Source organism: Phascolarctos cinereus, unplaced genomic scaffold (assembly GCF_003287225.1).
Source record: "Phascolarctos cinereus isolate Bilbo 61053 unplaced genomic scaffold, phaCin_HiC Scaffold_9;HRSCAF=440, whole genome shotgun sequence".
Lineage (NCBI taxonomy): Eukaryota > Metazoa > Chordata > Mammalia > Diprotodontia > Phascolarctidae > Phascolarctos > Phascolarctos cinereus.
This window is the reverse complement of record NW_027556402.1, coordinates 103,347,703-103,364,891: the sequence shown is the minus strand read 5'-3', so window position 1 is coordinate 103,364,891 and position 17,189 is coordinate 103,347,703. Positions and strand designations below refer to the sequence as shown.

Here is a 17,189-nt window from a genome sequence, read left to right as displayed (position 1 = left end):
TCCAGGAATGGCCTAATTATTTACTGTTCCCTGCCCTTATGGCAGGGAGGCAGCATGATGTAAGGCCAAGACCTGCAAGGGCCCTCCACCTGCATGTCAGCCTGCAACACTCTGTAATGCAGCAGGAATCGGATTAAAATGTAACTTGGAAATATTTACCAAAATAAATCAAATATAACAGAACAGAGGTGATGTTATTATGTGGTTTTCTAAAGCAATAAGCAGGAGCAGCTAGGTGGTACAGTGGATAGGGTACTGGCCTGGTGTCAGGAAGACCTGAGTTCAAATCCAGCCTCAGACACTTAGCTGTGTGACCATAGGCAAGTCACTTAACCCTGCTTGCCTCAGTTTCCTCATCTGTAAAATGAGCTGGAGAAGGAAATGGCAAACAACTCCAGTATCTTTGCCAAGCAAACCCGGAAGGGGTCACAAATAGTCAGGCATGACTGAATAACAAAAACAACAAAGTCAATATGCAGTCTACAGGGATCCTTATATAAATTTTAATGGCCCCAAGTTTCTATTTGAGCTTGACACTTTTAATGTAAGGAATGAGGCACAGGACTTGGAGTCAATATTGGAGTTCAAATCCTGCCTGAAAAAGTCACTTAACAACGCTGGGCTTCAATTTATTCATCTGTAAAATCAGAGGGGATTGACCTCTAAGGTTGACCCCTTCTAGCTTTGTGTCTTAGATTGCTAACGGTTTCTGGCCAGGCCATTTTCAATTTATGCTTTCCACTCTAGAGTTATCTTTTATTTACTCCATATGTCTTGTCTATACCTGTTTATGTACATGTTGGCTTCCTCTTTAGAGTGTAAGTTCCTTGAGGATGGAGACTGGTTTTGCTTTTTCTTTTAATCCCCAGAATTTAGCACATGGTAAAATGGTAAATGCTTAATCGACACTCATTAATTCATTGAGAGGTAATGCTGTTGCCTTAACGTCTATATGCCTATCAGTAACTACCTTTATTTATGAAAGAGAGAGAGAGGGGGGGGAGAGGAGGGAGGGAGGGAGAGAGAGAGAGAGAGAGAGAGAGAGAGAGAGAGAGAGAGAGAGAGAGAGAGAGAGAGAGAGAGAGAGAGAGAGAGAGAACACAAACTTAAAATCCTCTTCCTGGTGTTTTTTAGCTAGGTAAAGGCAGTTTCAAGATCATCTTCGAACCAAAGTCCATCATTTTATGTCATGCTCTGAATACATGAAAATCATATTTGTGTTTCATGTATATCAGAAGAGCATAGTTTTGAAGCTAGGAAGGACCATTGAAATGGCTGATCCAAGCTTCTCATTTATACGGATAAGGAAACTCAAGTTCAGAGAGGTTACATCATTCCTCCAAGGTCACACAGCAGTTGCACTTGGATTCAAGCCCAGGTATCTTGACTTCAAGCCTGATGTTCTTTCTACTGCATTGTCTTACCAGAAAAGGAAGCAAGGACTTCACTTTCATTCCCTAGTACCTGAATCCCACCCCACCCCTCCAAACCTCCACCACTACTCCCTCCCTCCCCCAAAAAAAACTTCCAAAGAGGAAACAGGTACACCTGGTGGTGACTCCCATAGCTGAAGGCAAGAGTTGAGGCAGGGCAGAGAGGAACAGTGTCAGGCACTCTTGGAAGAGAAAGACAAAGGACCAGAGCTGGGGAGCCAAATGCCCAGGGATTCTTGTGGAAGGCTGGGCTTGGAGGGCAGGAAGAGCAGTTATTGAAAGTAGCAAGGTTGGATTTTAAGTCAGAACACCTGGGTTCCAATTCTGGCTCTATGTGACCCCGGGGAAATTAGTGAACCTCTCTGGATCTCTCTCTTCTCACAAAATGAGAGGCCTGGACTAGAAGATTTGCAAGCTGTCTTCTAGCACTAATCTCTGATTCTATAATAACAATAGCTAACATTTATATAAGGCTTTAAGATTTGCAAAGAGTTTTATATGTGTTAACTCATTTGATCCTCACAACAATCCTATGAGGTAGATGGTATTATTCACACTTTACACATGAAGAAACGGAGGCACAGAATGTTTAAGTGATTTTCCCAGCATCACACAGCTAGGGAGTGTCTGGATTTGAACTCATTTCTTCCTGATACCAAGTCCTGTGTTATTGTAATAGTTATCATGGTGTGATTGGCTGGGGAAGAGGGTGCAAGGAAGAGAAGGAGAGTAGGGAAGGGGGTGGGGAGACAGAGACTCAGAGGCAGGACAGGAAGAGCATAAGGGGGGCACTGGAAACAATCAGAAAGAAGTGGGTAAGACAGTAAATGTGGACTAGGGAAGGGAACAAGGGGCACCTGGTATACTCAAGGGTGGGGGGATATTCCTTAGTATCCTATGTAAGGGAAGTTGCTCTGCTGGGCATTTAAATAGAAGTCAGGAGCTCCCTCTAATTCTTGTACTAACAGATTTTCCTGTGTCATCTCTTCTTTCTCCAATTCAACATTCATACCTCTATCAAAAATAATTTCAGGGGCAGGTAGGTGGCACAGTGGATAGAGCACCTACCCTGAAGTCAGGAGGACCTGAGTTCAAATCCAGTCTCAGACAAAACAGTTGACACTTACTAGCTGTGTGACCCTGGGCAAGTCACTTAACCCCAATTGCCTAAAAAAAAAATAATAATAATAATTTCATAGTAAGTGGAAAATGGTCTGATCATGTCACCCCCCCCAAAAAAAAACACATTAGTGGCTCCCTGTTACCTCTGGAATAAGTCTGACATTCAAGGCCCTCTGCAATCTGGCTCCAGCCTACCTTTCCAGTCTTATTTCATTGTGCAGCCAGCCACAGAAGATAGTGCATAGTTCCTAGTTCTCATTCTGTTCTCTCCCACTTCCATATTTTTGTGCATGCCATCCCCCAGTGTCAGAATGTACCCCTCTCATCCACTTTTGGCTCTACTGATAGACATCCTTCTCCTTGAAGGCTCCACTCAGGTGCCACCTTCTCCATGAAGCTATCCCCAGGTAAAAATAATCCTTCACTCCTTGAACTCTCAGAAGCCACTGTTATTATTACCTGTGTGTCATCCTCCTTCCAGATTGCAAGCTGTTTAAAGGCTAAAATTCTGTATCCCCAGCATCTAGCACAGTACCTTGCACATAGGAGGTATTTAATAAATATTGTTGAGTTGAGTTATATTAATTACTTTGGGGGATTTTACTGCTGGTCAGTGTTGGATAGCACCTGTTACTAGATTAAATACCCTATTAGGGAAATCAGGAAATAGAACATTTAAACCATCTCTTGTTTCTTACATGTAACTCCATGTTGTTAATTTAATAAAGAGAACAAGACACAGTCCTCTCTTGAATGACTATCCTGATCATGATTCTTTGAGTAGCAAGAATCCACCAAAAGGAGGCTTACCCTGAAATTAGTATCATTAATATAATTTTATTTGGGAAATCTGTGTTATGTAACCATCTTTAGGTTACAATATTAAATGACATTTTGAAGACTTCGTAACATAGTAAGCAGAAAGCTTGCCTCAGTCTACCTGGGTGCATGCCTCACCTCTTGACACATACTATGTGTAGCCCTGGGAAAGTCACTTAACATTTCAGTGCCCCAGGTTCCTCTCCAAGTAAGATTTCAAGGAGGAGAACAGCCTCTAACTTTCTGTTTGGTAAAAGTTTCTTCACCGGGAGCCATCTTATAACCAATGAAACCATATGCCTTGCCTCATCCCCCACCCCACCCCCACTCCTAAAATTTCCCAAAGCTGACAATTATATTATGCTTTAAGGTTTGAAAAGCATTCTACATACATCATCCTGTTTACTACTCAGAGTAACCCTATGAGGTAAATGCTATTATTATCCCTATTTTACAGGTGCAGAAACTGAGGTACGGGTTAGTTACTAAATATCTGAGGTGGGATTTGAACCCAGGCTGTCCTGATTCCAACTCCTGGATTGCATCTGTTATGCCTCATTGTGTCTCTGCTGAGAAAACAAGGTTTAGGATTTGTTTGGGTTTTTGTTTTTTCTTTCAGATTTTATCAAAAGTTTCAGTAACCGCCTTTTTCCTACTAAGCAGTGTTAGTGCATACGTGTGTCCGCCCGTGTTTTCACACATGCTCCCTGGCCTCTTTTATATGAAAATTCCAAATTTAAATCCCGAAGCAAGCATTGTGTACTTTGCGTCCCACCTAGAATCTGTCGGTTTGCATCCCTTACCCTTTCCCTTTCCCCCAGATGGGTTAAATCCTCCATCCAACCGAGGAGTCACTCAAAGGATGCTTTTCCTAGCTGCGTTGCCCTGGGAGAGGTGTGCACTAGTTGCTGTCTCCTAATCTCGTACTGTACTAACAATCCGGTGACCAAATTCAGGGGCCCCATTCTCCCGCTTCCCCACCCACTCCCCTCCCGCAGCAAAGCATTGAAACAGCTGATTGCTGACTCAGAAGGGGTGGAGGAGGAAGGAGGGAGGGCGAAAACCCCCCCAGCGAATCTCATTGCAGCTCTCTGCTGCATCCCTATCCCACAATGCCTTGCCCTCTTTGCTGCAGTCTTTTCAATACAAGCTGAGTGAGAAAAAGATGTACTCAATAAAGATTGATTGGTCTGAATCCTGAAGGGGGTCTCCCACTTGTTAATGCCCCAGAAAAAAATTCATGACGACTTCACTGGGGCTCCTCTTGTTTCCTCCATTTTTCTTTTCATCTGTCCTCTTCATGGATTGGAGCATCACTACATATAGAGTCCAAGCTAGGCTCTATCGCTAAGCATGGCTGTGCTACATGGTAGGGCATTTTAAGCAGTGCTTCCAAACTTCAGACATTAGCAGGAATATGCTTTGTTCCTTTGGATTACTGCGGAACTAACTGCAGCCACAGCCCTTGGGAGGACTTAATACTTTACTTCGTTGATTAATCTATTTATCTACAGAGATGGGTAGGTCTTAAATATTCAGATTTGCTCAATATTATGCCAGGTGGATATCTGATCTCTCCTCCTATTCTATTCAGGCTCTTTTTTCCCCCTTCTCTCTCTCTCTCATGGTGATGCTGCATGCTCAGTAACTATAGGAAATAGAGAGAGAGAGAGAGACTTTATGCTTAAACAAAGGCACCAGATTAACAAGAGTGGGGAGAAAAGTCGTGCAAGATTGTGCTTATCAAGCCTCTAATGTGAGTTCCTAGAATTTTATTATTGTTATTCTGTATTATATGTGTGTGTTCTTAATCTTGATTTGTTTTGAGCTGCTGGGAGGGATCCTTTTGATTATTTTTCTGTTTGGTGGCATAGAGAAAGGGATAAAACCCTTCATCTACTAAATTCCACCCTGGCTTTACAAGGGTAAAAGGGAATATTTAAAGTAACCCATCCCCCACCCCATCTTCTTTCTTAAGAGAACCCCTGACCTGAGTTCCACTGCTTTCGGTTACCATTAGAAACCCATTCATTCATATAATGCATGACTTGACCCCCTTAGATCTTAAATGTCATTGATGAGTAGCAAAAGAATATGCTGCAGATGATTTGGGGGTTTGGGTTTTCTTTTTCTTAATGATTCTCTCAGCCATGAAGTAGTGCCTCGCATCTGGGTGGAGTTCTGTAGCATCACTGCATGGGGAAAGAGTCTCTGGACTGGGCATTGCATCCTGAAACATCACGCTGAATTCCTTACACTAATGGGATTCTGGAGTTTTTGTTCCTTCTGTATGTGCATTTTAATTATTATTGGTTTAGGAGGAGAAAGGCAAAGACAAACGGTTGGGGTTGTTCTTTAAATGAAGTAAACGCAATAAATGTGTTCTAGACTTTAAAAGATGCAGGAAAGATTCCCATTCTCCAAAGAAGAAAGAAGGAAAAGGGTAAAAGACTATTTTAGTGCCCAGGCTTTAAGTGACAGGTGTAGGCTCAAGCCAGGGTATTTTTAAAATTTTTTTTTACCCTTCGGTTTCATTGCATAGATCAGGTTTCTGCAATTCTGTTGCTCATAAATAAATTGTAGCCTTTCTTTTTTTATCCTAAAGAGAATATGTAAGAGCATCCATATGAGCCCAGATTAATTTTCTTGACTTTTTTTTCCATGACATACAGGCTTTTTGTGACTCTGCCCAGTAGATTTAAGAGTTCTCCAAATCTGAACCTCTTTTTTCCCTGTGACTTTCATTAATTTCAGCACAGATTCTTTGAGAGTTGTGTGCCTAACCAACTGTGATGTTAAATAATGCATGCCCCTCCCTAGCACACAATGAGAAGTTTGTGTGTGTGGTATGAGAGAGCAGCTTTCTTTCCCAATGAAATGAAAGGCCAAAGGCTTCTGTCCAGTTTTCTCCTAGAAAGATACAAATGACTATTTAGTTTGGAGGTTTAAAACTTGGTTTAAACCACACTAAAGTCTTTCCTCATTCAATGAGTTTTTCCTTCTATAAAAATTGTCAAGAAATGGATTTTCAGTCAGTGCTTGAGTTTGCACAGACCTGCGTATTTTTATGTTGTTCTGCGCCTTTTTAGAAATAAGAGCAAAACCTATCCACCTGTTTCCAATTAAAGTTATAACCCTGTAGTAAAGATTTGACTTACACAGTGGCAGAAACTTGTTGGATTTTGTTGTGCAATAGATAAAAATAAAAATATTCAGTCTTTATCATTTTGAGAAAAAAATATCCTTCACTTTCATTCCTTTAGTTTTTTCCCCCAAACCAATGCCTGACACTTAAAGCGACTATATTTAACCACAAACATGTCGTATTATTTTGACCTGCACCTATAAAAATTTGTTGAAGATACTTTTGCTTAAAATTATTAACTTCACCAACTATTTCCTTTTAAAAAGTGGCAGATTAAATTAAATTTTCTACATTTGTGGCAAATTGCAAGCAAATGACCCCTTAGTTGCTTTATGTTTTTAGCTCTGATGTTGAATCCAGTATTCTGATGTAAGTTGCTTTGTATTCACAGAGCATTTTCAATATGCCCTAGAAAAAAAGATGTCCGCCATTTCGTTATTTGAGTTTGATGAGATTTGACTTAGAATTTGGATTTTGTCCACCAGAATTTGGATTTTTAAGTTAAGAGCAAAAATTGAGTAGCAAATGGGTCTAAGTTGATAGTTAGAATGGTCTTGTCATTGAAGGGACTCTCCATGGTTTCTTTCTTTATGCCCAGAAGAAAGAAATCATCTTTCTCCTTATTTTAATCTCCCATTCTATTCTTTCTACCTTTTCCCTCTGTTTTCTTTCTATTAAACACATTTCTTACTTTCCTCAAAAACCTGTTATTTTAATAGTACAAGCCTAATTAACTTCCAAACAGATTTCAAATGGTTAAGACAAAATATTTTCTCCATGGCATAGCTACTGTTGAGGCTCTGTGCCTTGTGCAATCCCAAATCAAGAATGGTAATCCCCTTTTCCTGCAGACAGTAAGGGTCTAGTGCTAAGCAGTCTGGTTTACTGTGACCCTTTCTGCCTTTTGTAGTCCCATGATGCCCAGTTTCTCTGTGTCCTTCCCAGTTGCTTTATGATAGCAAGGGGAGGAGAAGTGGGAACGTGATTGATAAGGGGGCAGAAGACCCCACTTGTCTTTATTGCCCCATCGTACCAGGTTACATTTAAACTGGCCTGCTTGCTCAAACACTGTCCATCATAGAGATCCAGACTTAGGAGGTGAAAAGAACCTGAAGGTTAATGTAGTAATTCACTTCAGAAATCTGAAGGTTATTGTGATACTGACCAGCTGTTCCTCAACTTTACAGAGGTCAGAATTGGAAGAAACAAGCATATGTAGCTGAAAAAAAAGCATGTGTTTGGGGCTACAAGAGAACTTCTTCTTTCCAACAGCAAAGCTATCAGGGAAGTTTTGAGATCTCTGTCCCTGAAAACAGGATAGCTCTTCAATGGTTTGCAAAGCAATTTCCCAGCACTTAGCACCGTGCCTGGAACATAGGAGGTGTTTAATAAATGTTTATTGATTGCTTACAACAAACTAATAAGAAAGTAGAGAATACATCTATCTCCTCTCCCCTCCATTTTACATGAGGAAACAAAAGCTCAAAGAGTTAAGTGATTTCCCATAGTCTCCTAAGTGGCAGAATGAGATAGATCCTGGCCAGATTCTGCAGGGTCCCTTTCATCTCTAAGTATTATAAGCCATGCCCCTCTTTCCACTATACTTCCTCTCCAATGGAAATTTTTGGATGGCTTTTGTATAGTCTGTCCTATAGAACAGGATTGGCCAAACTACTGACCTATTTTCCAGTTTCATTATTCTATGATTTCCTGTATTTTATTTACAGGCAGCATATGGTATGGATAGATGTAGCATCTGACCTAATAATTTACAGATTAGCCTATCTGAAATAAGTTTTATTTAGCTGAAGTCAGTATAAATGGACAGCTTTATTTTTCTTTTCTCTTTGATTTGCCCTTTCTTACTTTCAGCCCTCATTCATAATGGAAATTAACTTCCTGTGAGTGATAATACACATCCACACATCTTCTCTTTAATGATAACTCCTTGTTTTGCAATCATGCTTGTTTAAGCCTGTGCCATTACTGATTAGGCGAATTTCTCCCTCCCTCCCCTCCCCCATACACCACTAGAATTCCAAAATTCTTGATTCACCATATTCCCTGCTTTTGTCATTAGCCCAGTAATAACAGATCGTACATTATTATCATGGAGATATAAATCTTAAATGGCAGCAGAGAAAGAAGTAGTAGCAAGCAATCCAGAAATATGAAATTATAAAAACCAAATCCAATAGCCTAGGGCTTCCATGTAATCCACAGTATGCTGCCTCTAACCGTGAGCTGAGCCTTATGAAATATGTTGATTTCCCAAAGGAATCCAAACCTTAGAAAACATGTACTTAAGACTTTGTTCTCATTTTCTCCATTCCAACCAGGGCCTTCTTCATTGCATCTCCTCAATCCCACAGAATTGTGGGTTATATGTGGGGGCAGTTGGGAGTGGAATGGGTCAGGAAGAGTGCCAGAGATGTTATGTGATTAAAAAAAATGCTTGGAAGGATTTGTGTTTTTCCCAAGGTTATGTTTAGTACATAATTTCTCTTTGAGGAATTTGGATTTAGAATTGCAGACACAAGAGAAAAGAGCTTCTGCCTTTTTTATTGGCACCTTTTTTTTCCATTTAAAGATCTCTCTGATACTTTTCTTTAAAAAAAAAATCTTACCCTTTTTGGGGACACGTTTAAATGTATTTATTAGCATTGGTGTTAAACATCAGGCTAATGTTGAATGTTACCTGGTTTTAAGTTCCATGAAGAAAATAAGACCTTGTCTTAATTATCTCTGCAAGCCCACAAGTGCCTAACTAGTACTTGCACAGTTGATATGAGTACTTTGAATAGTGATGGCAATGAATGAATGAATGAATGAATGAATGAACAGTGTTATATGGAGAAGCAGGTAAATGTTTAATGCCAAAGAAAAAACAAATTACAGAATTTGGTACAGTGTCCCACCATACAAAAAATTGTAGCAAAGACCTCTCCTTTCCCCTTCTACCATGGCAGAATCCTTTCCCCAATTTAACACTAGAGTGCATTAAGCAGCTCTATCTATGTGTATAGCAATCCAGCAATTAGGGTACTATACTGTAATAATGCTATATTTGTTTTCCATTGACAATGAACATTAATCTCTCTTCTACATGTGATATATGATCTTAACCTTGCATAATTGGTATATTAGACATTAGTCTAATCTAGTATCAGCCTGATGTTAAATATTTACCATAATATTTATCTTTCCTTTTTTTGGGTGGTAGGTAGAGAGGAAGTGCTGTTTCATTGATCCCTTCAGTTTTCCTTCCTACTGACCTTATACAGGTCCTACCGGTGTCAAGTTTCCTATGAGAATATAACAAAGACAAAGCTTGTCACACCCAGGGTTTTAACTTGCCTCCTCCATCAACTGCAGTTTTGCTCTTTCTGAATCTCTGGCAGAGCAGCGTTACTTACCATTCTATTTTATTTTCCTGACCATCTCTTATTTTTGCTGACAATTTGAAAGGAAAGAGAATCTGAGATTTCAAAAACCTAGAGAGTAAGGAGACCAGCCTGGTGTCATGTACTTAATGCCTATTTTTAAAATTCATTGAATCCTGAAAATAGTGGTAGCATCCAACCCTTGACTCATCAAATATTAGGGCTGGACAAAAGCTTAGATACCATCTCATCTGACCTCTCTCATGTTACAGGTGAGGAACTGGGGCCCAGAGAGGTGGACTGATTTACTACAGGTCACACAGCTAGTTTCTGGCAGACCTAGGAGTGAAATTTGTGTCACCTTACTCCTAGCACAAGTGTATCTCCACTACAAACCACATTGGGTGGAGATGGCTACACATTCATTTGCTTAATTTAATGCTTAGTGACATTTTTACTTTGAAAAGAAGGAGGCTTTTGTATCTAGTGATTCTTACCATGTTCTACTGTATACTTCTTTGTTGGAAATCAAAATAAATTAATTTTAAAAAAAGGAAATGAGACTCGTTTGAAAAATAGTGAAGGACAGGAAAGATGCCACAAGACCAAAACGAGCAAATGTCCCAGGGTTCAAAAAGAGGAAGAAGGCAGAATTTGCAAATTATGGGTCAGTGAATTTGACTTCAATTCCCTGAAGAATTCTTGGAAGCATTAAAAAACATAGTTTGTTGGGAAGATATATGTGAAATGTTGCAGAGTGAAGTAAATAGGGAGGTAATAATATATACAATTACTGTGACAATGAAAAAGGGGAGAGGGATGGGGAGAGACACACAGAGAAATAGAGAGATAGAGATGAGAGACATGAGAAAGGAGAGAATGAACACTTTGTGAAAATATGATGACCAGGTTTGGAGGGAAAAAAAAAAGAAGATAAGTAAATGTACCTCCCTCCTTTTGTTAAAGAGGTGGAGAGGGGTCTATAGTGTGAAATGTTTCACATGCTCTAAAATATGGATGATATGTTGTCTGGTTTCACTGAACTTGGAAAAAAAATCTGTTACAAGGGAAGGCTCACTGACCAGGAAGGAGTATATTAAAGTGACGTTAAAAACAAAAAAAAAATTTAAAGAAATAGTTCATAAGCTTTTGAAAAGGAGAGTGATGATCACTAATGAGTTTATTAAAACAAGTCATACAACCTTAGAATTACGGAATGTTGAGAACTAAATTAGACCTTGGAGATCAAGTCTAATCCGATCTTTTTATAAATGAAACTGAAGTCTAGATTGGTTTTTACTTTCCCATGGACACATATAGTTAATAGGTTGCAGAAGCAGGACCTGAACCAGGTCTTCAGACTCCAAATCCCATTCTCTTTCCATTACACAATTGTGGGTGTCAAACCATTTGTGCCTATTTGACAGGCTTATGAAACCAGTTGATCAAGGGAATGTCAGGGACATAGTCCCCCTGGATTTCACTGAGACATTTGACATTCATGATTCCTTTTGGACAAGATACAGAGTTGAGGGTTTGATGCTAGCACAATTAAGTGGATTTGGAACTGGTTGAAGGCTTGAACAAATCCAAACAGTGATGAATGGAATGGCTATTCACCAGGAAATAGGTCTTTAATAAAGGGCTACATCTCTCTTTTATTTACTCTGCTGTTAGTGATGACTTGAGCAAAGGTGTAGATTTGCTTATTTTGAGCAAAAGTATAGATTTAATAGAATTTACATTCATGGATGGCATAAAGTTGGGAGGGATACACTAAATGATAGAAACCAGATTCAAAAAAAAATCTTAATAAGCAGAAACTTTGAATCAAATTTAATGAGATGAAATTTAATAGGGTCAAATGCAAAATGCTTTACTTGTTCAAAAAAACCAAACGTACAAGTTCCAAATGGGGGAAATATGGCAGACAATAAACAATTCATGTTTGTTTTCAGGACTTGCACAATCATTATGAGTTAAAAGTATAATCTGACAGCAAAAAAAAAAGTTAATGCAATCTTATGCTATATTATTAGAAGCACTGTATCCATAACAGGGGACTGCTGAACTTTTCCTTGTTCAAATCACATCTGGAGTATTGTGTTCTCTTCTCAGCACCATATTTTTCTGAAGGACATTGACAGAGTTGAGATCTTACAGAGAAGAATGATGATACCCTTGGGGACAAGATAGAGATATGTGCACTAGATGACCATACATTTTGTGAGTTTGGCCCAGATCTAGAGAGTGAGGATTTGATGAATAGATGTGAATCTGAAGGGAGATCTTTAATAGAGGTTCATTTAATCATTGTGCTTTGGTCAGACTTTATCAGTGGCCTGGTGTGACATTCAAGATGCCATACTTTAGGAAGAGCATTGAAAACCTTCAAGCCTAAAGAATGATGAGGGAACTTGAAACAATTACATATACAGTCAGTTGAAGGAATTGAGGTTGCTTAATTTGGGGAAATGAAGACTCAGAGACATCATAGCTGTCACCAGCTATTTGAAAGGGTATCTTATGGAAGAGGAATTAGACTTCTTTTGTATATGTCCATAGGTCAGAACTAGCCATTGGAAGTTTCAGAGGCAGATTTCAATTGAATAGACATTTATCAGGCACCTATTAATTACAAGGCATTATTGATAGACATGAGGGACAAAAATAAAAACAAAACAGTCTCTGCACTCTCAAAGACTATGGTATTTTACATGATGAATAGCTAGATACCATCATGGAAAGAATAATGGTACAAAAATCTGGGGTCTTGTGTAAGGGAAAAGGTGTAAAATTAAGAAAGAACACTATTTCAAAGTTCTTTGGATGTAGTCATTTCTATATCTTGATGCCCGGACCTTTTCCTTAAGGATCGACACTAATTAAGCTCTCTGGCCTCCCTCCCCTTGTTGTCTTGGAGTGAATTCATAGCATCAAAGGATTTTCGATTTAGACCATTTAATCCAGTCTTCTCATTTTCCAGATGAGGAGAATGAGTCCCAAAGAGGTTGAGTGAAAGTAACAGGGATAATAATTATCTGAAGTGAGTTTTGAACCGAGGTGTTCAAACCCTAGAGTCAGTTTTCTTTCATTTGAAATCAGCAGGATTTTATAGGTATAGATTCTACCCTTCTCATTCTCTGCACACCCCTTTCTTTGTATCTCCTTAGCACAGTGCCTGGCACATAGTAAGTGCTTAATAAATGTGTATTGACTGGCTATCACTTGTTTCCCCAGCTCCTACTTCCTCTTTACTTTAGGGGTTGAGATTACCTGAGTTGTTGTGTTTAAAAAATTGATAAGATTTCAGGGGCAATAAGATTCAGGGCCCCTACACCCCCCCTCTCCTGCCCTGGCCCCCACCACATACAGTATAATGTACAATTCGACCTGATGTCCACTGTAGGAACTTCATTCTCACAGCTTTAGGCTTTGATCCTCATTTAAAATGCAAATTGCCCTTGCAAGAAGTAACATTTCAAACTATCATCTGTCATTTAAACACTGCTATAAATGAATTTGAGATCTTTTCTTGGGGGCTGATTTGAAAGAGAGAAAATGTTTGGAAGTAGAGACTAAGGGAGAGGGGGGAGAACTTGGAAGGTCTCTTCCAGCTCTCAATCCTGTTATTGAACTGAATTACTGCAGAAGATATACACACATTCTCAGATGCCCCCACAAAACAGTAATATGCAATTATTTAAAAGATGACATATGGACAACATTTTCCCATTCAATTCCACAAACATTTACCAGGTTCATAATATGAGCCAAGCATGAGGGAATGGAAGGTAGGGAAAGATAATGTTTTTAAGTGTTTAAGAGAGCTTCGTAAAATCAAATTATTTTGAAAACAAATAAAATAACCAACAACAGAGTGCACCCTCTCTGTGCCCTGCAGCAACAGGCTTCCTGTTTTATGAGGTCTGGATACAGTTTAGCAATTCTGATGTCTCACCAGTCTCCTTAATAAGATTCTACTGGTATCAGTAACCGTTATGTCCAAAATGACTCATCACCAGGAGCTTGGCCACCAAGTGATAAATCTTTTTGGCAAGTAGATGGTGCAGTGGATAGAACACTAATCCTAGAGTTGGGAAGACCAGAGTTCAAATCCATCCTCACATACTTACTAGCAGTGTGACCTTGGGCAATACCCTCTCTAACTCAGTATCTCTATCTGTAAAATGGAGATAATAATAATAATACCTACTTCCAGTGGTTGTTGAGAGGATCAAATGAAACAGTGTTTGTAAAGCACTTAGCACGATGCCTCGTACATAGTAAGGACTTAATAAATGCTTTTTTTCATTCTTTCTTTTGGCAGATGGTAACAGTAGAAAAAGTAGTAAAATTGCAATCAAAGGGTATGGATTCAAATTCTTGTGACTTTGGACAAGGCACCTCTCTGGGCTTCAGTTCCTGATCTGTAAAACGAGAGGGTTAGACTTGAAGACCTCTAAAGTCTCTTCCAACTGGAGAACCACAATTCCACAATCCACCCTGAACAATTAAGATTGACCCAGATGAATATATGTCTAAGAGGAGCATGGCTCTGATGCTTCCAAGTGACTTAAAAAATGCTTTTCTTTGTCTCTCTTGGTTTTCATCTGTGTTAGCAGCATCGTGCAGGGTAAAAGGAATCAGGACCCGTATGCCAATGGTCTAGGATGGCCAGTGAAGGCTCTAACATCCCCAGTCCTGTGGTGCGGCAGATTGACAAGCAGTTTCTGATTTGCAGCATATGCCTGGAACGTTACAAGAACCCCAAGGTACTTCCCTGTCTGCACACTTTCTGTGAGAGGTAAGCAAGCATCCTGGCTGTGTGGTAATGGAGGCAGCTGCCAGAGTGTCCTTTCTCAACCTACAGCAGCCATGTGCTTTCCCAGAATTCTACAGTTACCCCACGAGACAATGAGTCTTTTGTTCTCTTGTTAAGACATCTAGTCACATAATCATAAGTTGCCAAATTATTTGCTTTATTCAAACAACTGCAATTAAGAAACACCAAACCAAACATTCACCAATTTATTTTGACAAGGAGGGGGCAGTGAGATGCTTATCATTCTAGTCATCTTTGAAAACTTTTATTCCACTTTTCTCTTTGTTCTCTTTGAAACTGCTTTTGCTAACCACTGTTGCAGTGTGGGGAGTTCTTAGTGAGGATTAATCAAAAACCTGCCGCTTCCCCCCACAGACTAATCTATGGATTTGTAAAAGGCTCAAGGTCAAAAGGGCAGACCTTTATTCTTGCGGATACTTCAGAAGATAATTTTTCAGTCTTTAGCACTTGTACGCTGAGATTTTATTTTTGTGTGGTGTATTTGAACACCAAAACCTGTTTGTGAATTCCCTAAATACGCAATTTATGTGGAAGCTTGCTTTCGGATCTCCTTATAGGATGCTTCAGGGCATCCTAGCTCTTTCCATCCACCTCTTTTGTAGGTATCCTGCCTAAGCTCCTGCTGAATGGAGAGGGCCCACTCCAAATGGAAAGATTCCCCGAAATGGCTCTGTCTATTCTGAAGAATAAGAAAATATATTTTGCCATATTATTAATGCAACACAAAACTTTTCTATTAGTGAACATTTATAAGCCTTCTTTCTGATCATGGATAGCAGTTAGGTATTCATCCAGTATGGTGGGATTGTTTTTTCTCTTAAAAAATTTATTTAACTATAGTAAAACTACATTTTCTATGGTAATTGGATACACATAATTTGAAAATGTTTTATTTCCCACTGTAGAGAGAGAAATGGGTTTTTAGTAAATTCAGGCCTGTCAAAGTTATCCATTCCATCAAAAGATTTAGTTTACATTGGCCTTTGCCTGAGTGAAATGTTCTGATAATTGGTTTATTTTGGAAGGCCTAAAGTGCCAAGAGATGGTCAGGGAATTTTCTGTTATTGTTATTCTGGTCTGTGGTAATGCCATACTGTCTTATGAAATATAACTTTGTTTTGTAGCCTTTTACAATGAAGTTAGGTTAATAGGAGGCCATCTCTTCCAACCCCCTTACTTGTTAGAAGTGGACACTGACTTGCCCAAGGTCACAAAGCTAGTAGGAATCTGTGTTAAGATTTGAAGTCAGGTTTTCTGCCTTCAAAGCCACTATTCTCTCCATTGTACCCCACTGATCCCCCAACTCCACCGATACTCATTTCCATGTCTACACATGGGTCTGGAGGAAAAACTCTGTCCTGAGACAGCCTTTCCACAAAGCACAGGTGGAAAGCTAGTTTTGTAATTTGCAAGTGCTATCTAAATACTCTCCCAGTATTTGAGATGTGTGTCAGAACTCCCCAGAACCCTGTGTTCAAATGTGGCCTCCCTCCGGCTCCCCTCCTTGGCTGTTTGCATTCTGCTGTCTCCAAGCTGGGTTACAGGATGCTTCAGGACATCCTTAGCTCTTGCTTCTGCCTCCTCTATTTGTAGGTGCCCTGCCTTAGCTTCTGCTGCTTGGGAAAGTCCCACTCTAAGTAAACCATTGAACTTGAAGTTTAAATCCCTAGAATACAAGCACATTAAAGGCAGGGGCTATTTTTTCTCTTTGAATCCTCGGTGCCTGGTGCCTAGGAAGTGCTTGATAAATGTCTGATGAATTGACTTTCTTTTCAAAATTTTAATTTGTGGAATAAAACAAATATTTCCATAACATAGTATAATAAGAAAAAAGATGATTGCACATGAAACTGCAAATCTATTCTGTATACTTGTTATTGTTTTTAAATGTATAATAGTTATCATGTAAATTTCTTTTTTCCCCCTTTTTTCTTCTATATGCAAACTGTTTTCTTAAACAAACTGATTTATTTTAAAAATTGACCACAATTTTATTTATTTAAAAGTTTAAAAGTCATGGCTTTACTTGTTTGGGAGGGACATTATGTTCTGTAAAGAATTCAGAGTAGGGGGCAGCTAGGTGGTACAGTAGATAGAGATCCAGCCTTGGAGTCAGGAGGACCTGAGTTCAAATCTAGACTCAGACACAAAACACTCACTAGCTGTGTGACTCTGGGCAAGTCACTTAACTCCAATTGCCTCAGCAAAAAAAAAAAAGAATTCAGAGTAGGGGGGCAGTTGCTGCCTAGGCAGCCATCTTTTCTGTTTCTCATCTCTAGTTCACAGCTATACTTTGAAGTGGAACTTGGGCTTAATCTTACTCATATCACTTGTAGAAGGTTGTGTTGGTGATATATGGGAAAAAGAACCAATCCTCCTCTTAAACCATAAATTATATTGTCCAGCTACTGACCAACTAGCCTATTGCCTTATTCTCCCCT

At 39.4% G+C, this 17,189-nt stretch overlaps 1 protein-coding gene across 8 annotated transcripts in view; it reads left to right on the top strand.

The window, feature by feature from the left end:
- The window catches only part of TRIM2 (tripartite motif containing 2), a 115,596-nt gene that overhangs the window by 38,010 nt on the left and 60,397 nt on the right, over positions 1–17,189 (top strand). For 3 of the 8 annotated variants that reach the window (XM_078148788.1, XM_020994017.2, XM_078148786.1), the window contains exon 2: positions 14,528–14,709. In XM_078148788.1, the coding sequence (XP_078004914.1) occupies positions 14,576–14,709 (134 nt within the window). In that variant the 5' untranslated portion in view covers positions 14,528–14,575. Of the gene's footprint in view, positions 1–4,515; positions 4,895–5,028; positions 5,131–14,524; positions 14,710–17,189 lie in introns of those variants that run through there. The other 5 variants (XM_078148789.1, XM_078148790.1, XM_078148791.1 and 2 more) reach the window with 5 other exon arrangements.